The following is a 24,062-nucleotide window of genomic DNA, read 5'->3' as shown; positions in this document are numbered from 1 at the left end:
CCCCCATCTCAAGTATATTTCTATTTGTATACATGTTCACACAAGGCCCTGGCCCTTATCAGTTGATACCTAATTTCTCTCGATTCCTTCACTGCCTTTGAAAGTCCTCTCCTTCTGTAGCATCTCCCTCTCCTCCCATCCTTGCACTGATCCACTCCTGCCAGCATCAGCGGAGGCCTCCTTTTCATGGCCTGCTCGTTAACGCTTTGTCAGTGTCCCGGCTGCAGGTGAGGCTGTAGATCTCTTGGGAACTCCTCCTTCTCTAAGCTTCTGGGACCCTGCTCTGCCCAGCACTTCAGGCGCCCATTCTGCTTGTGCCTCTGATATCCCTACCTGTCCACCTTTTCTCACCCCCGACCCTCAACCCCCAACCTTGGGTGGTCACACGCACCTCAGGGTTTCTCTTCCCATCTACGAGCTGAATCCCAATTTCCCTATTTCCAAACCAGACTTTTCTCCTGAACCTTAGCCCCACACGGCTGCTTTCTAATAGATCATTCCACTGGAGAGTCTCATGGAGGCCCTGGTGATGACCTTCCATCCAGACCTCATATTCCAGTGAGAGCACCCAGTGCCCAGGCCAAGCCCACCGAGCGTTAGCCCCTCCCCTTCCTCTATAGCCGGTATCCTCAGTGCCTGTGTGGTCTGTGGCTTCTTCCTGCTGTAGACCCCTCTCCATCCCCTCTGCCTGTGCCCAGTCCAGGACACCATCAAACACTTCCCACTAGGATAGAGGCTCTGTGGATCCAGGGCTTGCATCTGCCTTGGTCCCCACCACGCCCTCGGTGCCTAGCACTGTGGCTCAGATGTTTGTTGAGTGAATGCATGGTGTTCCTGCATCCAGTTTTTTGTCCCAAGCTAGTCTCCATGGAGTGGTCAGAGAGGTCTTTCTCAAAAGCTAGATGGACTATAAACTATATAGATCAAAACTCTGATCGACTCCCATCACCTACACGTTGAAGTCCAGCCTCCTTAGACTTCCCATGGGTGCCTTGGCCCTGTCTCTTTCCCATCACCCTGTAGAGAGCACCTGTGCCTGCAGAAAGCAGCCTGGCCCCCGGGTTGAGAGCCCGAGCGCCACACAGCCTGAGTTGAGATCTGAGACCTTCCATCAGCTCTGTGGCCTTGGGTAGTTACCTGATGTCTCTCTCTGGGTCTCGGTTTTCTTACTTTTAAAATGGGGGCACTAGTACCTAGTCACTATATGGGAAGTCGCTCAGGTGTGTACCTGCGTAATCAGTGGTAGAGTCACTGGTCATAGAACTAGAAGTCACTTCTGGTCACAACTGCTGGGAAGTTACTGTCACGCCTACGCTGCAGTTTGTAGCCTGCCCCCCAGGACTTGGCTGGGAGTCTTCCCACCCCGCGGAGGTTCCTTCCTCCCATATTCCTTTCACCCTGCTGACTCCCCCACGCCCTGGAACCTTCCTGGAGACCTCACCTCCTCCAAGAAGCCATCCCTAACCCAGGACTGAGACTAGGGTAAGGTGAATGAGACACTCACCTCAGGCACAAAATATAGGGAAGGGAGCAAAAAAAAAAAAAAAAAACAAAACTCAGGAATTAAGACAAATAACAGTTTAATGCAGTGTTTTTAAATGAAGATAAATGCAAAACATTTGTAATAGAAAATAACAACATTTTAAGTAGAAACAGGCTGTGACAGAGCCAGGACTAGGGAGAGGGGACTGATGTCAGTCATCCAAGGCCACCTCTGATCCAGTCTTTAATTCAAATATTGGTATTTGTCTTCATTGTGGGTTGGATGGATATGCATGAATTGTGATTTTATTACAAACACATTGCGCTAAGGTATCTCTCGGGATTGTTCAGTGTTTGGTGCCTCCTGAAATTCAGCACATGAGGTTAGTGGCTCACTCCCTGCACCCTGTTTGAGTCAGGGGCTTCTCCTGTGCCGAGCGAGAACCAGCAGTGTCATGAATACCTGGCTCCTTGTCGAATCGCTCCTCAAGAGCAGAGACCGCATCCGGATCTCAAGTGCACAGCACAGGTGCTGGCACACAGGGTTCAGCACGTGTTTGTGATTGCACTGACAACCGGTGAGACTGGCTGGGTGAGCGCAGGGGGGAAGGGCTGTCTTAGACAGTGCGGGGTGCTGGGCAGCTTCCTCCCCCTCTCCCCAGGATGCTTGTTCTCTGGAAGCTTCACAGCCTCAGTTTAGGGCCATGGACAGGGACGCGGACAGACACACCCCACTTACGCATCCTCTACAGCACAGGGACGCCTTGCTCAGAAACCTTGTCTCTGAGCCCCACCCTGCAGCAGTCGGGGTCCGGCTGTCTTCAAACCCTGTGGCTTTCACCAGGCCTGGGAATGCCTGCATCCCAGGGACGTGGAGCCCAGCGAGCACTTTGGGAGGATGAGGGACAGCTGCTTGCTCCTCCAGGCCTGCTAGTCACAGGGGCCCCTTCTCCCTTTCCTTCAGATGGCTGGAGCTCTGAGACCCGGAGCAAAAGGGCCGCCTCCCCCAGAATGCCTCGGGGTATCCCCTCTTCCGGCCCTGAGCGTGGGCAAAGCCAGCTTCAGAGGAGAGCTCAGATGGTTTCTGCAGGTGTGTGTGTGCAGAGGGGAGGCCACGGGTCGGGGGGCGGACAGCTATTTTGTTGACTCGCCCTTGAGGTTCCTCCAACCTGGTTCCTGATTACAGAGACCCCCACGCACAGAGCCCTAGGTATTTGACTCACACACACCACCCCCCACTACACCCCCCAAAGAATCCCAGTCCTGCCAGCCCTCAGCAGGCAGCTAGAGGCCAGGGCTCTCAGGCTGCCACAGACGGGACAGCCAAGAAGAGCCCAACCCTAGGAGGCAGCGCCTGGGGCTGGCACAGCAACCCCACTGTGCCCACAGAAGCCCCATGCTGGGTTGAGAGTTTTTGCAGACTCATTTTTGTCAGGGTCACACACAGCAACTTTCAGGACCACGGATTCCAAATGCCCTTAATGGCATCTGCAAAAAAAGCCAAGGTCCCTTAGGCTGAGAATCCTGGGAAGAGGTCCAAAAAATCTGCCCCCCATGACTCCAGGCTCCTCTCTGCCCAGTCGCAGGACCGATAGTCCACACCGCGCCATCTGGCACCTCCCGCATGACCTCCTGTCTTCCTGCAGGACACTGCCCTCCCTGGTCCTGAGCTGCCGCTGCTGCTCCTCCTCCTCCTCCATCCCCCAGCACCGTGCAAGGGGGGAGGTGACTCCAGGGGAGTCCAGGGACTTGACCAGGACAGACTCCTTCCAGAAGCATCCAGGCCCTGGCTGGCTCTCCAGCAAGGCGGCCAGCCCATCACACCACTGAGTCCAGGCCCCCAGAACTATCCTGGGGAGCCCACTCTATGCCTGCCTCACTGCCATGGGCTCAAAAGCGTCCACGTATTTAATGAGTCATTTGTTTCATTTTACCTGCTGCCATTTCAAATTGCAGCAAAACCTGTCCTCAGGAAAGCGTGTCCATATCAGGAGCAGAGACGATTGATTTTCTCTCAAGCTCTGGTTAGTGACCAAGGCCAGCAGCCCAGCGCCAGCGCCCTTCTCCTCTTGGGCTTGCCTTTGCTGCTCAGCAATGCACTGTGCTTAAGATCGATGAAGGGACGTCGGTAGATGCAGGGTCAAGTTCCATAAGGAAGTCTGCAGACGTCGGGGCTCTGGGGAGGTAACCCATGGAGAATGTAGACCCCAGGAAAGTATCTGGGCTGCCAGCATAGGAGAGGGGGCCCCTCATCCCAGGACACTGCAGGGTTTCCCAGGGACGCCATCCCTCGTGACACCTGTGTCGCTCTGAGCACTGACTCCTGGTAGAACAGCAGCAGACTGGGGCATGTGGACCTCGCGCGCCACGAGAGGTGCGAAGTCACCGTTTGTCTCTGTTTGTTCCTCTTCCTGTCTTTCAGAGATCGAGCAGGGCAGTTGCGGTGACCCTGGAATCCCTGCCTATGGCCGGAGGGAAGGCTCCCGGTTTCGCCACGGTGACACGCTCACGTTTGAGTGCCAGCCTGCCTTTGAGCTGGTGGGGCAGAAGGCAATCACGTGCCAAAAGAATAACCAGTGGTCGGCTAAGAAGCCAGGCTGTGTGTGTAAGTGAGCCGGGAGGGGTCGCTGCTGCCCAGCCGTCCCGGGGCTGTGTCCTTGGGAGCCTTGCAGGGCCTACCACGCGGGCTTCACTCCCGTGGCTTCCTTCAATTCTGTGGAAGCTTGCTGCGGGTGTCTTCGTGGCTGGCAGTGGTGTAGACTGTGGCCCTGAGGCCAGGTGCTCTTGACACTTGGGGATCTTCTTCATTGCCATCTCGCCCTCCCTGGTGACCCTTTAGAGTGAGATAGAGACCCCCCCGGGGAATGTGGTCCACCAGGCTCAGACCCTGCCAGTTCCTCCCCTCCCTGGGTGCCGCCACTCCTACCCTACAGCCCAGCAACACGGGAAGGGGCATTAGAGTCTGCATCAGCCTCTGGCTACTGCGGGAGACTTGCCAGGGAGTGCCAGGTGTCCTGGAATCACCTCCTCGTGTGTGGCACTGAGGGAGGGGTGCGGGGTCATGCTGTCTTGCCTCGTTGGTGGCTGGGGAAGGGGCCGGAGTCTGGTGCTTCATGCTGCAGGGTTAACCTAGAAGCTCTTCTCCCTTCCGCTCGGGCCATCAGCCATACTTTGCGACGCAAATCGTCTCTGTCTTTAGCCACAGTGGGACTGGCGAGTGTGAGGGGCCATGTGTAGCAGCAAGGGGTCAGACACTGCCTCTGTGGGAAAGCCCAGGGTCCCAGCTTCTCCAGGCTGTCGCCGCCTCTTCTCCCAACCCTCGCCACCCCACCTCCTCCACCTCTTTCAGTTTGATCTTCTCAGGGAAGGGCAGAGAGCCCGATCCTGTGATCCTTCACCCCGCACAGTGGGCTGCCTGGGACCTGGAAGGTCTGTGTATCAGAGCACGGTGGCCCCTGGGGATGGGGAGTGGTAACCCAGGGAGAACGATCCCATCTCCACCGTGATGCAGGGCTTGCTGTATGAGTCAGGTTGTACCAAAGCGATTCTGTTCATCACATGCAAAAAAAAAAAAAAAGCCACTTTGTCTGACCAAGTATCTTTGATGACTCAGGAGTTTATGTGCAAATTCAGAGGCTTAAAGATCAAGTCTCCCTTAGATACACATTGGACAGATCACCCTCACTGAAAAGGAAAAATAAAGCTGCTAGCTGCTCATCTCTGCTCCCTTTGCGTGGTGGGGATCCGGTGCCCACCAGTGTCAGCCTTGGAGCCCTGTGGGAGCCATGGGGACAATAGGTTCAGGAAAGACTTGCAGGGAGCATCTCGGGCCTTGTGAAAGTGACCAGTGATGGAAGACCCTGGCATTGTGGAGCGACCACAGCGGACAGAGGCAGGTGGCAGGCAGGGCCTGGAAGGTGAAGGTATAGGCTGTGAGGGTCCCAGGTACCAGGGAGGCTCAAGCTGTGACATCCATCAGATGAAACAAGGCAAGGAGCCCTGGGAGATGGTCAGGTCTCTGAGGCAGAGAGCTGTAGGGGTGAAGTGGGAAGCAAAGCAGATAGCTACCCCACAAGCCCAGGCGTGCAGGTGGCAGGAAGCTGCCTCGGGGGTGGGGTGGGGGCTGTCACTCAGGTCCTCCAAGAATCCCCTTGGCCCTTGGGCTCTCAGGAGTAGTCTTAGCACCTCCTTCTAAAAGCTGCAGTGAGGGCGGGATCTTGCAGTGCCACTCAGCAGGCCCTGCGTTTGCGGGAGCAGGGCTGGCAGCCTCCCGAGAGCCGGCCATGCTCGCTGAAGGCTAAGAAAAGAGGACAGAGCTGGGGCTGCCAGGGTAGGCCGGTGCAGTGTGGGGTTAAAACAAAGTCGGGGTGCCTGAGGCTTGTCGATGAGAACTGTGGAGCAGGGACTCAGTGAGGGTAGTGTGGCGTTTTTTTCTTCTGGACTATTCTGGGATAGAGGAGGATGATATCCCCAGGCACGTCCATCACTCAAAGTCAGTGTCTGGACATCAGGGTCTAACAGAGCACAGCTTGAGTCCCAGGGATGCTGGGACTCCATGCAGGAGGCCAGGGAGAGCCAACTGGCCACCTGCCTGTGCACCGCGTGGCAGCGTCACATTTGCACCCCGTGAAGGCGAGGGAATGCCATCTGTCCACCCTATGCTGAGTACCCCACCCCTAGGCTAATGCTTCCAGAATATTGGGCTGTGCCTCTGGGAGCTCAAAGTCTAATTGGGAGCGGAATGATGTTGATAAGAAAGGCCTGGTGTCCTAAGATACCTCTGGATTCAAAATCTGCAGACCTGGCTCTTAGTTCTCGCTCAGCTTCGTGCTGGTGGCCAGGACACCCCCGCCTGGCTGTGAGTTTCCTGATCTATCTTGGGTAGCACTCCCTTCAGGTTCCACTGATCTTACTTAGAGCAAAGGGTGACAATGACATGGGCGGCCTCCACATTTTCCACAGTGAATTCTTGGAAGCTCCCGCTAAAGGGGATCATTCCAGGGCCGTCATGCTTTGATTGAGGAACAGTGTTAAACTCTGGTATTCTGCTCCTAACTCCAGATCAAACATCTTAGTGTGTAACCAATAGAAGCTTCTATATATGCCATAAAAATATAAACTAGCACATGCATTTCTGTATTGCATGAACTTTCATAAATTAGTGTCCTAAATCTTGCCATATGTTAGCCACAATAAATATTAACACAGCGCTTAGCAAACAGTGCTGCTCTTTCCTTCTTAGCAGTTAGAGGGGAATGGAGAAACGATTTTGATGGCTCCAATGTCTTTGAATAATCGTGCAAAGAGCTGCAAAGCAGTGCCTTGTTCAAAACAAGTCCTGGCTGGGGAAGCACCATGGCGAGACTGCACGAATGCACTCCTCCTTCATGTTCCGACACATTGTCTGCAGCAAATAGGGACTTCAGAACGATGCCATTGGCCTCCGAGCTGCCCTCACAGCTGTAGATGCTCCATAGATGGTCGTTTTCATCTCTGTTCTCCGTACCATGATGTCGCTCGCCATGAAAAGCATTTTGAGAGAAAAGATGGCTCTGGCTTCTTTCCTCTTGTTCTGTCATGTCTTCTTGGTGAATCCTCATCTCCAGGGACCACTGCTCAGAACCATGAGAAGCAGCGCCAGTTCCCGCCCACTCAGCTGTATTTCCTGAGTGGGTGCTGGGCACCAGGTGTTGCATTCTGACCAGTGCAGTCTCTGCTTAGGAAATTTGCTTGACCTGACGGTGCTGATGAGAAAGCTTGGGCCAGGCTGCGCATATTCTGTGCCTTCCCAAAGCTCTGTCTGTTTTACCCCCTTCCTTCCAGAAGCATGGAGAGCCTTTCCCACACAGCCCCGTCCAGTCATCCCTCCACCAGGAGCAATAGCATGGGAGGGAAAGACAGATAACTGAAGTGGTGGTGGTGATGTGCACTGGACTTGATGCTTTGTTGACAGGCAAGCGAAACACTTCACACTTCCATAAGGAAGCCAGGAAACCAATTAACAGCCCATTAGCAGCCACTTTCAACAGAAGTTTTAAAACAGCCTTCACCAGAGATATGCCAGGACTGGGCACACCACTCCCCTGCAACATTCTGTAAAGCGCAGTGAGAGGTGTGGATCCTAATCGCTCTTGCTCAGTTCTTAATGCCTCAGGTGTGCATGAGAAATGGAAGACAGGGGCTCCCAGGGTGAACACGGGAGAAATGGAAGACAGGGGCTCCCAGGGTGAACACGGTCGCAGCTACAGACCAGCAGCTGAACCTGGAGTGGGCAAGCGAGGGAGAATCGGGAGCTCAGGGGACAGAGGACTGGAGCTGGGCTTTGACAGATGGGAGACAAAGGGAGAAGATTCTACACAGGCATGGCCAGTAGCCCCTTGCTCTGAATCCCTTCCCACCTTCTCCACCTCCTGCTCTGGACACACACACACACACACACGTGTTTCTGGACAAGAGTGCTTTGTGTCAGAATCATCAGAAAGCTGTTTTCTCCAATGGACCATTTCCTCTGGGGAAAGGCTTCTCAACCTCAGCCCTGGTGATTTTTGGTGCAGATCTTTGTGTAGGGTACAGTCTTCTGCATTTTAGGGTGTTTTCGCAGCATCTCTGTTCTCTACCCACCCCACACAACAGCTATGATGACCAAAATGCCTCTAGACATCACCAAATATTCCCTGGGGAGAAAACCATCCCACGGAGGAGCCCCTGGTCTAGGAGAGCTTACTCTTATTAAATTACAAATATGAAGCATGCTGTGGGTTTGCATTTTTAAATGAGGGGCTGCAGTTAAAGTCTGTTGCAGATTGTGACAGTGAGAAAGCATGGGACAAGGAGGGAAATGATATTTATTAAACATTTTTATGGCCAGCGCCACTGCTCACTTGGCTAATCCTCCACCTGTGGTGCCGGCACCCCGGGTTCTAGTCCCGGTTGGGGCGCTGGATTCTGTCCCGGTTGCTCCTCTTCTAGTCCAGCTCTCTGCTGTGGCTCGGGAAGGCAATGGAGGATGGCCCAAGTGCTTGGGCCCTGCACCTGCATGGGAGACCAGGAGGAAGCTCCTGGCTTCGGATCGGCGCAGCACACTGGCCATAGTGGCCATCTGGGGGGTGAACCAACGGAAGGAAGACCCTTCTCTCTGTCTCTCTCACTGTCTAACTCTGCCTGTCAGAAAAAAAAAATTTATGCTTTTGGGCAGATGTAGGTCTTCTCTACATCTTTATAGACTGTCTATTCTCTCAGTTCATAGATGAAAACAAGGTTCAAGGAGATACTGTAACTAACACACAGGCTAAATGGGACCATTCAGTGATGGGCTAGAATTTGATCCACTTACAGTAGTAGTTTGAACCCATGCTCCCATTCCAATCCGTGCACTCTCTCTGTTGCCTGGATGTCCAGAATTCTCTCAGGATCACATGCAGAAGTAAGGACAAGGAATCCTTAGCACAAGTGTCCTAGGCCAGGATAGTAACCAAAGCAAGGTGGTGGCAGAGTCCCCTACTATGTAACAGCTTAAAGGAAGCTGAAAGAGTTCATGAAGAATAGATCCATGACCCGTAGTTGAACTTTACCAATATCATGCACCAATGTGTAATATACTCAGATTGAAACATTTCCCTGATCTTTAGCTTCCTCTCCTTCTATCCATCCATCTACGTATCTTGATTTGCTGAGCTCCGGTCATACACAAAATGAGCAGCTTGAGATGATGTGAGCATTCCTGGGTGAATTTTCAGCTGGAGGACCTCAGGCCATGATCATGTCGGGTTGAAAGGGGAATTCTTGGCACTGTGCCCTGTGTCGTGTGCTGTCCCTGTGTTCCAAGAAGTAGCTGGAACTCAAGGGCTAATATACAATACGGGCTTTTGGTATTATGTTAGTATTTTGTAAGTTAAATAATAGTTTGAATAAGTAAATTTCTCTCTGTCTCCCAACAAGCAAAACCAGTTTCACATTTAGCCATTCTTTCTTGATTCTTCATGGTGAGATGCCGTTTTGCATCCTGTGCTTTAAAGTATGGATTATGTTGACTGTCCCGCCACATTGCCATGTGTCATTCATAGTTCTTATTCTTAAGATCTCTGGAGTATTCTGTCTCATGAATACACCATGACTTATCCAACTCATTATGTTCAATTATTTTATAGAAGGCTGCAGTGAACAGCCTTGTGTATATGGGGTGGGTTTTCTTCATCTCGTAAGTTATTTCCTTTGGATAAATTTCTAGGAGGGAGGTCATTGGGCCAGGATGTTTTTATAACTCTTGATACATACTGTTAACATCTCTCTCCTGAAATGCTGTACCGTTTCATGTCACCGATAGCAAAAACTGTAAGGTTAAGAACAAGAGTCGTGGGTGGGCATTTGGCACGGGGTTAAGTCGCCACTTGGGGTGCCCACATCTCATAGTGAAGTGCCTGGGTTTGCGTTCCAGCTCTGCTTCCAATCCAGCTTCCTCTTCTAATGTGCATTCTGGGAGGCATCAGGCGATGGCCCAGGTACTTGGGTCCCTGCCAGCCTCCATGAGAGACCCAGATCACGTTCCAGGCTCCTGACTTTTGAGAGCATTCAAGGAATGAACCAGTGGACTGAAGATATTCTCTCCCCCACCCCACCCCCACTGTGTGTGTGTGTGTGTGTCTTTCTCTATTTCAAACTGATTCATTATTACTTTAAGAAGAACAAGGCTCATTTAATGCAGAACTCCCCCATGTAGAAGCACGGCCCCTGGCGTCTCTCTTTAACGTCCACCTACTTTGCTCTCGGAAGATAACTCGGTGCTTTTCTCCCGCTGAGTCTCGTGTTTCGCCTGTAACCTTTGTGAGCCTCTCCTCGAGTGTTCGCCTGGCCTCTCAGAACTTGCTGATTTAATAAGCCTGAGTTGAACGCATCCCTGCGGCACGCCCTTGACGACTGCCGTAAAGTGCCAAGCATCAGGATAAGTGCCGCGGATGCTGAGAGGAATCGGGCGCAGTCCTTGACCTCAAGGATGTGGAAATAGATGCAATTATGTAAATCAAAGCAGTCCCTTGTGTTCTAAAGTTTAGTTTTTCAATGAGAAAGCATCAGTGGTGCAGATGCCTGTCATTTACTTCACATGTGTCTGTGGAGCGCCTGAGTTGGAGCAGGCAGCACGGCAGGTGCTGGGCACGGGCGCCACAGCCCCTCTCCCCTGGAGCACAGACATGACGTCATCTCTGCTAGGACGGTGGGGCCTGACACGTGGGAGGGCAGAGGTCCCTGTCAGACAAGGAGGCAGCCACGTGGCAGCACTGGGTTCTGGGAAGAGCCATAGCATTTGGGCTTTGCAAGAGAGAGGTGCCCACGTGGGCACACGTGTATGCAAGGACTGCCAGTCTGCAACTGAAGATTGTGGTGGCTCCTAAAGAGCTAGGCTGCAGGGGCTGGTGTGGCATAGCAGGTTACCATCTGCAGTGCCGTCATCCCAGCTGCTCCACTTCCAATCCAGCTCTCTGCTATGGCTTAGGAAAGTAGTGGAGGATGGCCCATACCTACATCCACATGGAAAACCTAGAGGAACCTTCTGCTTCCTGACCTCAGCCTGTCCAGCCCTGGCAATTGTGGCCATTTGGGGAGTGAACCGGCAGATGGAAGATCTCTCTCTCTTCTTCTTCTTCTTTCTCTGTATTTCTTACTTTCAAATAAATAAATCAATCTTAAAAAAAAAAAAAAGGTAAGTTACAGCCAAAGGCGTGTGAGTGAAACAGGAAGGCAGGGTCTGTGGGAGCAGAATCTAGAGAGACAGCTGGGGATCTCCAGGCCAGAGGCAGGTCCCAGTTAGGGCACAAGATGCAAAGGAGGTATCAGGTGGAGCCCAGCACCCTGGGATTTCCACGCAGGACACTGTATAGGAACTTCCATTCTGGCCTTTCTTCCGATGGCCTGGGTCCACCCTGTCCTGCACGGACGTGGAACAGTGGCTGTATTCCCTGTGTCATAACCAACTGTCCCTGTATGTGGCTATCCAGTGGGCATTTTCCCTTCCGATTTGAAAGTGCTCTTTGTATGTTGTGGGTAGAACTCTTTGTGGTATGTGATGCATAAATTTTCCCATTCACCTTTTCCTCTTCGTGTCGTTCTGTTTTTCTCTTTTGTGCTGTGCAGTATTTTAGGTTTTTATCTAGACAAATCCTTCAGTGTTTGTAATTTCTTTTCAAAGCTGACAAAGTTATCATTCTGCCACAGATCCAAGAAGCAGTTCATTCTATTTTTGGTTATTTGTCAGTAATGTGATTTTTAAAAATATAATTTGTTAATGCATCTGGAGTTTATTTAGATGCGTGCATAACATTGTCCAAACTCTTATGCAGTTTTCCAACATAATTTAATAAGTAATTCATTTCCCTTTTGATTTGAGGGAAATGAATTGTTTTACCACATATTGAATCCTCAAATGTAGTTAAGTCTGCTTTTTGAGTCACCCCTTTGTTCCGCTGCTCTCTTTCTCTCCTAGCCTCGGTGTTGAATAATTTTAATTGTTGTTTTATAATATGTTCTAATATCTGGCAAAGCGAGAAACAATTCCTTCCCCCCTTAATTATTTTCTCCTTCAGAATATTCATTGTTATTCCCATCTGTTTGTTGTTCAAGATTAATTTTAGAATCATTTTGCCAGAGTAAAAATAAAAATCCTATTGGGATTTTTGTGTGTGCACTCCTGTTAAATTATAAATTAACTGGAAGAAAATAGACATTTCTATAATGTGCAGCCTTCCCACCCAGATCCACGGCGATGCCTCTCTTTGTGTCCATCTGCTTTCATGTTTCTAAATATAACAGCTCTGTGGTCGTCTTTTCTTAGGTCACATATGTGGCCCGTCACCTTTCTTCAATAGACAGTCCCTCCTCCTCCCCCAGGCCTTGGTGCCCCTGCGCAAGGGAAGCCTGCCCCTACTTTTCCTCTTTTCCATGCCTGAAACCTGGCATTGCCTGTAATCATATAATCGCAGATTTTCCAGGACCAGTGTAATCTCAAACACCCTTTCTTTTGGCCCCAAAAATATCACAATCACCAGGAACGACCTTTTTCAAATGCTTGGAGCCAGATTTGGGATTCGCTAAGATGGGAAAGCATCAGCCCCCAGGTTGGGCACTTTATGAGGGCTTTTCCAAAGTTTCATGGAAAATGCCCAATATGGGAGAACAAACTATGGATTTTTAAAATTGCACCAAAATAAACATCTTTTACTTCTGACTTTCTTTGAAATTTAATTTTTTTTTTAATTTCAGAGGCAGTTATAAACAGAGAGAGGGAGGAACAGAAGGAAAGATCTTCCATCCACTGGTTCACTCTGAAAATGGCCACAATGGCCAGATCTGGGACAATCCAAAGCCAGGAGCCAGGAGCTTCTGGGTCTCCCATGCAGGTGCAGGGGCCCTAGCACTTGGGCCATAGGCAGAGTTGAATGGAAAGTGAACCAGCCAGGACACAAACCGGCACCCACATGGGATGCTAATGCCGCAGGCGGAGGCTTAGCCCACTACGCCACAGCACCAGCCCCTATATGTCCTTTTCGATGTCTCTTTGGATCCCTTGGACCTGTTGTGTTGGGGTCAAAGGCTAAGAGAAGGAATGTGCACGCTTCCTCCACTTGCTGTAGCATTCTCCTTTCTTCTCCTTCAAGGTCTCATGGACCCCAGATGGGCCAAGGAAATAAGCAGGAATTTGGGAAGTCCTGCAGTGCCCTCCCTCTGTTACCACCTCCCCAAAACTCTGGACACCAAAGGCCTGTGGCCTCCCTTGTCTAGTGCCTTGCAGAACAAAGTTCCAGTGGCCTTTGGGGCTCCTTGCCTTGAGCAGAGTCTGTAGTGGTAGCAGGAGGTGGGCGGGGTCTGAACTTGCTCCTGCCCTGGAGTACGCACTCCACACCCATGGCTGTGAAGCATCCCAGGGCCTCAGGAGCAGCCTGGGAAGGGGAAACCAGAATCGAGGGAGTCCAAGCTTGGGCAAACTGCTGCCTGGGTGATGGCGTGGCTCGCAGAGGCGTCTCTGCCTGGCCCAGAACTAGAGTTAATTCTTGTCCCACCAGCCCAGTCAGGGTCCCATACGCAGGGTCCCGTACACAGCTGGCCGCTTCTGTTTTCAATATTGGCAGACACTTGGTAGGGGAAGGAGGCATCTATGTGCAAAGAGGACCTCAGCAGGGGAACAGGGCCACCCCGGAAAGGTGTACCCCTGCCCAGCCGAGGCAACCATTCCTCCAAGGGCTTTACCCATAGTGAGGACGAGAAAGGAAACCAAAAGCCAGAGGAAGGACAGCAGGAGGGGAAGGCCCTGTGGGTGTGCTGGGCTCCATTGAGCCGCGTCACGCCGCACCCCACAGCCTCATGAGGATGGACCTTCCCATCAGGCTTAGCTGGACTTGGCTTGGGATCTGGCTCTAAGAATTATGTTCATGGAATGAAGGTCTGCAGAGCACCTGCCTGGAGTCCCTTTGGGGATGGCTTCCCAAGGAGACGCCCACGGTTCCTACCAGAGCATCCAGGGAAGTAGAGTCGCAGTGCCAGGCCAGTGTGAGTGCCATGCAGCAGTTGTCACCTTTGAGTTTAAAGGGGCAGATGTGCTGTGGGGGAAGGAGGAATCTTTGATGGTCCTGCCCGCTCTAAGTTGGGTCCAAATCCAGACAATTGCTACAGCCACTCAGAGGTCTTGTAAAAATGCAGCAGCCGTGGTCTGGATGCCAGAAATCCCCCTTCAGTAGGTCCAGCAGGGGGCCCAGGAATTGCAGCTTGAAAATGTTCTCGTTGATGTAAGAGTTGGTTCCAATTTATTTTATTTTATTTATTATTTATTCTTTTGAGATACAATACTTTTAATTTATATTACAGCCAAAGGCTTCACGGCTCCACTACATAAAGTGTTCAGCAAACCAAAAGTAAAAAGACCCTAGACCAGAGGGCGAATAGGCAAGGGCTATGAGCAGTAATCAAATGAGAAGATGTTCAGCTTCATTCATTTGAAGTCCATTTTAATATAGTCACGGAATCATTAAAACTATAATAGTGTATCATTCTTAACAATTTGTTTCACAAAGACTCAAAGTTCAACAAAACACCACATTTGCAGCAACACTGATAAACATAGGCATTTCCCTCTCTCTCTCTTTCTTCCTCCCTTCTTCCCTCCCTCTTCTCATCCCTCCTTTCATCCCTTCTCTCTTCCCTCCTTCCCTCCCCCCCTTTCTTAATTTTAGTTCCCACATTTAAGGGGGAACACTCAGTATTTGTGTTCATGTGTCCGGCTTATTTCACTCAACATGTTGTCCTCTAATTCCAACCATTTGGCTGCAAATGATAGAATTTTATTGTTTTTAATACCCAAATAATATTCCATTGTGTGTGTGTGTGTGCGCGCGCGCGCGTGCACATGCATGTGTACATATGTGTCCATTCTGATGATGGACACCTGAACCCTTGGCATGGAACATCTGCCATGAATCGGTTGCCTGGGGGAAGTTGTGAGTCACTCCCGAGGGGCAGAGTCCCCCAAGTAGTTGGCAGCTGGCGAGGCCTGGGGCTGTCACGTGCCATGGTCCTGTGCTGCTTCCCTGAGGCTACAGCAACGCAGTGGTTGTGATCATTGGCTGAGGTCTCCTGGGGTCCATGGAACATGGACCTCCATGTTGATACTGCTGCAAGGAGTGGGGTGCCTGCTCCAATACTCTGACATTAGCTCTTGATGTGACGAGTGCTTGCCGTTCCTCTGACTTTGCACACTGCCAAATGCAAGGGGAGGGGCTGCTGTGTATGGGCATTGTGCGCGCCCCTGGCCGAGTGCTAGGAGCGAGGCTCACGTGGTGCCTTCCCTCTCAGAGCACACTGTTGAGTGAGCGAGACAAGCACGGACGTTTGTGATGAACAGCCGCTGGACTGCTGTTGTGACAGATGTGGTCACAGCGTCTACCAGAATGCAGAGGAAGAATAGTGGCTGCGACTGGCAGGTTCTCAGGACTCTTCCTGGAGGGCTGCAGCGCAGGCTGCAGGTGGGAAATCTCCCCAGACCCAAACTACGAGCACAGCCTACTCCAAGGCCAAGACCAAAGACTCTATGAGTCTTGGGCCAAGGTCTGTCAGGACCACAGCTACCTGAGTGGGATAGGGCCTGGGAAAAATAACCACACTTTAGGAGTCTGGCCCTGGGCTGTGACGCCTCTCTGAATGGGATGTCTCTGTGAGTCTCACTTGAGCTTTCACCTTGGGATGGAGCCGACACCCACTTTCTTCTTTGCGGTATGTGTGTGCCTTCTGTGCTGTGCAGTGCCGTATCCAACTCAGAATTCTTGGGGCAGATGCAAAGCTTTCCCCACCAGGGTCTGTTTCATAGTGTCAGGCTCAGGAGCTGGAGCTGGAAGTTCTGCCCAGAGGCCACCCCACCCTCCTGCCCCGTTCTTTGAACCTCTTGGCAGGTCTGTCATTGCACATGGACATGAGTGGACCACCCCCGACCCTGGGTGCTGGGGGTGTCCTTGGGTGCTGTGGCTCTTGGAGGAGACACTGCTCCCCTTGTCTGTGGCTTGGCTTTCCAGGAGGGCCTTGTGTCACCTCTCAGGTTTATTGGTTCTTCGTCCAGCCCTTATAGGGGACAGGGCTGCTGGCCCTAGGCTCTCTGGTTAAGTCACCTCTTGTTCTGGGACCCAGATAAGGCTCCCCCTGGTCTCGAGGTACCTCTGCCAGGAAAACTGTGAACTGTAAACTGCCCCTGCTAAGCCCAGACGTACTGCCCTAGTGCAGTGAGCAGCCACTAAGTGTCCTTTTCCAGTGTTTAGTGGGTGATGGTTTGAGGCACGGCTGGAGTGGAGCTGATTCTAGAACCCCTGAGTGAAGGTGCGCTCATGCAGCTGCAGAAAGTGGAGCCCCCTGACTGGTTCAGGGGCTCACAGGAGAGGCACAGGCCCTGAGGGCCTCAAAGGCCTGAGTTGCAGCCCTGGCAGCAGTTTCTGGGCCACTGAAGGCGGAGTCCATGTCCATGGCCCTTCTAGAATTCTACTGCTTAGGCTTAGGCTTAGCTTCTTGGATTCCACCAGGCCCAGGTACCTTCTCCCCAGTTAATGCCTGTGTCTGGTTGAACACATCAGTGAAAATGGCTGAAACTAACCCTAGCTAGGCATTCAAGTTGGCCAGGAGCTTCTCCTGTGGCAAGCCCAGAACCTTCTGAGTATCACTCACAGGTCCTGTGGGTACCAACAGCCATGGGAGTTCACAGGAGTGAGAGGGACTTTAGAAGGAAGTGAGCAGCCTGAGTCATCAGGGCAACCATCCTTTTTTTTTTTTTTTAATTTATTTATTCATGTATTTGAAACGCAGAGTTACTGGAGAGAGAGAGAGGGAGGGAGGGAGGAAGGGAGAGAGAAAGAGAGGGAGAGAGATTGAGAGAAAGAAACCATCTGCTGGTTTGCTCCCCAAATGACCACAGTTGCTGGGGCTGGGCCAGGTTTAAGCCAGGAGCCAGAAATTCTATCCAGGTCTCCCACATGAGTGCAGGGCCCCAAGTTCTTGGGCCATCTTCCCCTGCTTTCCCAGGTGCATTAGCAGGGAGCTGGATCAGAAGTGGAGCATCCAGGACTCGAACTGGCACCCATATGGGATGCTGCCACTGCAAGTGACAGCTTAACTCTCTGTGCCACAACACTGGCCCCAAGGTGACTGTCCTTGACCCCATGTGTCCCAGGCCATCCAGTTCCCACAACAGTACTGAAGACTGGCAGAATAGCCAACCCTCAAGTGTGCAGCTGTTCAGCATGGGTGCCCCGTTGCAGCTGACAGTGTCCCTCCCTTGGTAAGTTGGTCTTTCCTGTGAAGGTGGCACTGCAAGTCTCTGTGGGCAGCCGAACAGCCAGTCGTTCCTGCAGGAGAGGAATTTACATTGGAGTCTTCTAGGTGTGGAGCTGCCTTGAGGAGAGGGACTGAGACCCAAAGAGCAAATCTTCTGACCTCGAGTCTTGCTTGGTAGAGGCGTGCCAGGTGAGGAATGAGAGATGCCTCTCTGGCTCCCCCAGCCGTCTGGCTGACACTGGGCCATATGCAGAGCAGAAGCCAGTGAGCTGAAGTCACTGCCCGAACCTGAAAGTGTCCAAGCAGTAAGTGCAAAGTGGCCTGTGAACACCGAGGCTTTACAGGGGTTCAGTTTTTATCTGTTTTCAGGGTAAAAGCTGAGTCCTCAGACGTGTGGACTCAGCTACTTCCCAGGAGAGCAGGTCAAGGGGTCTTCTTCATGCTTTGTCCTGCTAAGGGCTCCAACCCTGTCCTGTGAGCTGGTGACCTGGAGCCTCCACTGAGGAATCCATGAATATGCTAGTCAGGAGCCTGGCCTTGGCAGGGACCTCTGAGCATCTGGGGCTTGGGGTGAGCCCTGTGAATGGCTTGGGGGCTGCATCATCCCGGAGACGTGGCAGGAATCAGTCATGGCTGCAGGATAAGTCTGGGCAGAGGGTACGGTCCCCAGAAGTTGTGTTGATAAGCAGCCAGGTGGTTTATGCCAGGAGCCCAGCCAACTTCTGAGGGTTGTGGGCACAGACTCTAACCATCTGGGTAAACCAAACAGCACCAGGGAGCTTTAGTTCAAGACCCCTGTTCCAAAGTGGTGCCAGGCTGTGAATTAAGACCTTGAAACAGAAGCAGGGTAAAGGCTGCTTTTGTGGGAGGGAACTAGAAAGACCATGGCTGGGGTGACCATGTATCCCCTTGGCTGGGGACCATCTGGTTTATACCTTCTGTTCTAGGTAACTATTAATAGTGCCACCTTCCATTCTCAAAAGTGTCCCAGCTTGAGCAATATATTATGTGACCACTCTGACCACAACCCAGTACACTTCATGCCAAGAAAGGAATCGGGTCTCAGCTGAGTGAGTTGGATGCTGAGGGAGATCCCTGACCAACTGGTCTACAAGGACATGTCTGGTTAACCCCTGCTTGCCTCTCTCCCCTCATCCCATACCACTGTACCCACCTCGAAACCCTTTCCTACCTCAGTGCCTTTGCATTTACAGTCCGCCATGTTGGAATGTTCCCCTCACAGCTGGCCCCTTCTCATCATCCCTTGACCATCACCTGCCCAAAGAAGGCCTCTCTCTGCAGAAGAGTACTCCTTCACTTTTTATGAGTGTATTCATCAACTTCTGCATGGCATCAGCAGCCCCCAAGATCTCAATGGACTGCAACCATGCATGTTTATTTCTCATATTCCATGAGGGCTGGAAGTCCACTGTGGCCCCACGGGGCTAAGCTGAGCTCCAGGGGCATCCCATTCTGGAACCATAGATAAGGGACCAATTTGTCCCTAGGGCACGTTGTTCTCCTGGCAGAAGGAACATGGACCAGGAGATAGAGCCAAACCCCCAAGTGCACTTAAAGCCTCTGCTTGCAGATGCCTGTGGCAGGTCCACTCTCATTCCAGGGGCCCACACCAATCCCAAGTCCAAGCCCCCAAGTCAGTGAAAGTAGCGAAGAGGGCTCTACCAGAAGGGATGCTTGGAAAAGACAAGGAAGGAACAAGTGATTGTGAGTGGATAGTGCGACCAAATGTAGTAAACGATGCTTATTTTAGTCTTTGATTGTCTGGCACCCTTGCTGGACTGTAAACTCCTTGAGGACAGAGCTGTGCATGTGGTGTTTGTTATTGTAGCTCCAGTGCTGATCACATAGTGAATTCTTAGTAAGTGTGGGTTTCCTATATTTGTGATAGTTCCTAGCAGTGTTAGTGTTGCTGTTATTATAAATGGACAAAGCCAGCAAGGTAGGGTGGGAGAGAATTTGGTTTGGAAAGTGCTTGGCCACCCTAGGCCTGTTAGCAGGGGAATATTATTCCGTGGCCATCACCCTGATGGGCACTGGGTGGACTGAGGCTGCTATTCTTGACAGTGGCTCAGAAGGAAAAGTGGAGGTGGGGAGTGACCCATAGCACTCACTAGAAATGATGCTTAACCGGGTCTTGCAGGTGGACCAGGGAGGAAGACATTCTAGAAAAAGAAAATAGCCCAGACAGAAGGGTAGACACGAGGTTGGCCTTGCACATTCGTAGAGCTGCAAGGGATCTAAGCCTGCTGAGATGTAGGGCGCAGCGGGGCAGGAGTGGGAAAATAACGATAAAAGCACTTGGCAAAGGCCTCAGGTCGTTGAGAGTCTTTTGTGCCCCTTTGATCGGTCTAGACTGTATCCTGTGTGCAGTGGGGAGTCTGAAAAAGAGTTCCAAGCAAAAATATTAACAGCGCAGGAATTTGTGATTCACAAAACTGACCCTGGTGCCAACGTGGAGGGTAGAAGAACAGAGGTTTAATGCAGGAGACCAGGTGGACTCTGGCAGTAGGAGAAGGGCCTCCACTCAATAGGCTGTGATGAGGATTTGACAGGTACAAGAGATGCTGAAGAGATAGAATCATCAGGAGTTAGTTACTGATGGGATGTGGGATTGAGGGAGAAGGAGTTGATATGTTTTGCTTAGGCAATGGGGTGTTGTCATTCATGGAGATAAGGAATGAAGGGGGCTTAGGAAAACAGATTTAGAGTTCAATTCTGGACATGCGTTGGAGGTGCTGGGGGATCTCCAGTGGAGATGTGCATCAGACAGGTTGGTATCGGTTCTGGCGTGTGGCAGGTGGGAGGCATGGAGGTGATAAGAAGGGGACCAAGGGAAGGCGGCCCTCATCTGGGTGATGGATCAATTGCTGATACCGGACAAGCTCCTCAGTCCCACAGTCTAGGAGAACCACATTTGGGGAAGAAGGCCAAGAGTTTAGTTGTGTGTATATTTAGTTTAATGCACTGTAATAAAATCCAAACTCCTCCCTGATAAAAACACTTTGCCTTCCTATCCATCTCCTTCCGTGTTCCTCGCTTCATCAATCACAATGTTTCTGCCCCGCTGGCCTCCCTCCATCCCTCACATACATCACAATCATTTCCACCTCAGGGCCTTTGCACTTTCAATTATTTCTCCCCTTAGGATGACTGGCTGCTGCTCATCAGACCACAGGTCAGAGGCACCTGCTCACACAGCTCATCTCTGACCCCCTGAGTGAAAGTTGCCCACCCCTTCTCCCCGCACTCTTTTCTCTCTTGCCCAGTCTTCTTTTCCTTGTCACTTATTAGAAGGTGAACCTCACAGGGGCTGAGGACTTGCTTATCCATCTTTCTGACTACTAACCCCACACACCTGGAGCAGTGCTGGGCACACAGAAGGTGCTCCATCCCTCCATCAATACTCAAGCTAGGTGGAGACGTGTCAGAGCTGTAGAGTCCTGTGTGCAGTGGGGTGCCCTACACAGAACGAATACAGTGAGAACTTGACCCTGAGACACACCCTTTCATATCCATCATGCAGAAGGGGAGAGCTGTCAAGTGACTGTACTTGTGCATCTAAAACGAAAGCTCAGGGCTGGGGTGGGTGTCCTGGAAGACAGAAGAATGTGTTTCAGGAAGGAGGGAGGCATCAGCTCTGTTGAATGCCCTGCTCATTTGTCTTAGGACACCAGTGTCCAAATTCTGTCTGCCCAAGAGTTGGGGATTGGACAGAAAAAAAGCAAACAAAGGCTCGAGCACAGTGCATGGCTAGGGGTCAGATTTTATCAAACGTGCATTTAAGAGATCATACTAGGAGCTTAAAAAGAATAAGTACTATTGTCCCCTAACCTTGATGCTCATTTTGGAATGCACCTGCATCTCTGGAAGACGCCCTCAGTATTCCAGAGAGAATGGAGACTAGAGTTAATCCTGTTTGTGCTAAGGATGAGCCCCACCAGGTGACCAGTTCCACCCCTGATGCATTTGACCTTAAGAGCCTGGTGGAGCTTCTGCAGGACTGAGGAACTGAAATGCTAACTCCTACCAAGACCCAGTGCCAAAAGTGACACTCAAGAAACTGAGCGACAAGTTAACATGCACGGACCTTCAGAGCAGAGCTGTGAGGATGGCTTTGTAAAGCCTCTGCCTGCAGCTCAGCTGCGGCTGTCATCCGCAGAGCTACCTCAGCTTACTGCTTCAGTTCAGGAAAGCCTGCAGAGGCTGGAAACCACCCCAAGAAGTCTCCACCCCAGTAGTCATCCACAGCCTCTCCCCTTGACCTTGACCTGGAGAATGACCTTGCCCCCTCACTTCACAGGCAACACCCTCACTTCCAAGCACTGACTGCAGGCCTGCAGATCCATATCCATCCTCTCCCTTCACCTGTCCTCTGCCTTTTGTAAGAGCTGCTCAGGTCTTTCTCCCATCAAAGCTAATCCCCCTGCAGATCATACAGCAAGAAGATTTAACATATCCCCATTCAGGCTTGAAATCAGGGACCTTGGAACACGGTTAAGATCACAGTGAGACGTGCATGTTTACGCTGCAGCTTAGCACACACTTGCAGAGAATTGAAATACACCTTTCGCAAACAATACTTAACTTTAGTACCAGTCACAAGCTCAGCTGCGTTCCATTTGTTTTCTGTGCGCTTTGTTTTTAAAGATTTATTTTATTTGAACAGTGGAGTTACAGAGAGAGAGGGAAAGAGATCTTCTGTCCGCTGGTTCACGCCCCCAGATGGCCTCAACTGCCAGGGCTGGGCCAGGCCGGAGCCAGGAGCTTCATCCGGGTCTCCCACATGGGTGCAGGGGCCCAGGGAGTTGGGCCATCCTCTGCTGCTTAGCCACGTACATTAGCAGGAAACTGAGAAGTGGAGCAGCCAGGACACTAACTGGCATGCACATGGGATGCTGGCACTGCAGGCGGCAGCCTAACCCATTACACCAAGACTCCGGCCCCTGTTTTGTTTTTTAGTATCTGGCTCAGTACCAGCCGTATCCATTGGTCATCAATGGGTTGCAGCCCACTGAGTCATTCATTTTGCTGTCAGTTTGCCCTTGCTTGTCGCTTGCTCAGGACCTCTGCTCATGGGATTCATCTTCCTCCTCTTGCCAGCTCCTTCCCAGCAGCATTTACATCTTCTCAGTTCCCTTTCATCTTATAAATACAGAAACACCTCTCTTCACACCTGCTTCTCCTTGCAGATTCTTGGGCACCCCCCTCCCCCCCACTTCTCATTCAGACATCTTAGACAGGTGCCTGTCCTGGCCATGTCCATCCCCACCTCTCAGTTACCTGTTGCCTGCTCCACCCTGATTTCCGAGTCTTCCACACTTCCGAAGGTGCTGTCACCGAGGTCACCTGTGAGCCTCTTGGTGCTGACACCCAGTAGAGGCTTTTCCAGCCCAGATGACGCATGAAGCGCAGCAGCCTTCCTCCCCTGCGACTCCTTCCCGCACTGGTGTGGCACCTGCTCCGCTTTCCACACCTGCTTCCCAACTGCTCTCTGGCTGCCCTGCCAGCCTCTCTCTTTTTTTCTCAAGAAGTTTCATGTTAATTTTTTTTCTTTACCAATTCAAAAGCTCAGTTGTTTTTAGGCTTTGTTTTCTAATAATGGTGGACTTCTTTAAAAAAAAAAAACCTCTTATATTTATTTTATTTGAAAAGCAGAGAGAGACAGAGAGAGAGGGAGATGTTCCATCCAAATGCCAACACCAGAGTTAGGCCCAACCAAAGCCAGGAGCCTGGAACTCAATCCAGGTCTCCCGTGTGAGTGGCAGAGACCCAAATACTTGAGCCATCACTGGCTGCCTCCACGGGGACACGAGAGCAGGAAGCCAAAGTCCATAGCAGAGCTGGAACTTGAATCCAGGCACTCTGATACGGCAAGCGGGCATCCCAAGCCGTGTCTTAACTACTGCGTCTGACTCCTGCCCTGGTGGTGTACATTTTTCCACATCAATCAACTTTATTCTTTTGCTTGTTGCCTCTTAATTTCCTTGGCCAGTGTTTCCATTTTGAGTGCTTATACTTTTACTGAATGACAATTCTACATATGTTAAGTATAGTAAAAACTTAACTCTAGGAACTTGGAAATTTTTTTCTCCATTTGTTCCTCACTGTTTAGTTTTTATTTATGGTGACATTTAAAATTCTGAAGTTTTCTATTGCTTTGGTTTAAAATATCATTTTCCTTATGATTTCTAAGGTGGATATCCCTTCTACACCTCTGGGATTATACAGATATTCCATATATTTTTCTTCTTGTACTTTTGTGGTGCATGGAGTGGAGTGTAGATCTAATTTTTTCAATGACATTATTCATTGGGGTTAGCATTATGTCTTGATGAATTAGCTCTTTCCATACTAATTTGAAAAAACCCCTTTATCATATGCTACATTGGTTGTTATCTTCCTACATCTGTTCTTGACTTTCTTTTTCAGTTTCATTGATGTCTCATTTGAAGCTAATGCAGTATACATTATTATGTTTTGGTATTTGATATCTAAATTAGCAAGTCCTTCCTCCATGAGGGGAAGTAGGCGTTAGAACCAGCCTGACTGGGGGCCAGCGTTATGGTATAGTGGGTAAAGTTCCTGCCTGCTATGCTGGCATCTGGTATGGGCACCGGGTTCCTGTCCCAGCTGCTCCACTTCCAAACCAGATCCCTGCTAATGTGCCTGGGAAAGCAGTGGAAGATGGCTCAAGTGCTTAGCCCCCTGCAGCCATGCGGGAGACCTGGATAAAACTCGTGGATCCAGGGCCGGCACCGTGGTTCACT

General features: G+C 51.0%; 1 protein-coding gene across 1 annotated transcript in view; it reads left to right on the top strand.

Moving 5' to 3' along the window:
* The window catches only part of CSMD2 (CUB and Sushi multiple domains 2), a 615,632-nt gene that overhangs the window by 360,172 nt on the left and 231,398 nt on the right, over nucleotides 1-24,062 (top strand). Inside the window, exon 13 of the mRNA XM_062193240.1 lies at nucleotides 3,905-4,087. Within this exon, the coding sequence (XP_062049224.1) occupies nucleotides 3,905-4,087 (183 nt within the window). The remainder of the gene's footprint in view (nucleotides 1-3,904; nucleotides 4,088-24,062) is intronic.

Source organism: Lepus europaeus, chromosome 5 (genome assembly GCF_033115175.1).
Source record: "Lepus europaeus isolate LE1 chromosome 5, mLepTim1.pri, whole genome shotgun sequence".
Classification (NCBI taxonomy): Eukaryota; Metazoa; Chordata; class Mammalia; order Lagomorpha; family Leporidae; genus Lepus; species Lepus europaeus.
The sequence above is the reverse complement of the archived record's forward strand: the minus strand, read 5'-3'. Positions and strand labels throughout refer to the sequence as shown.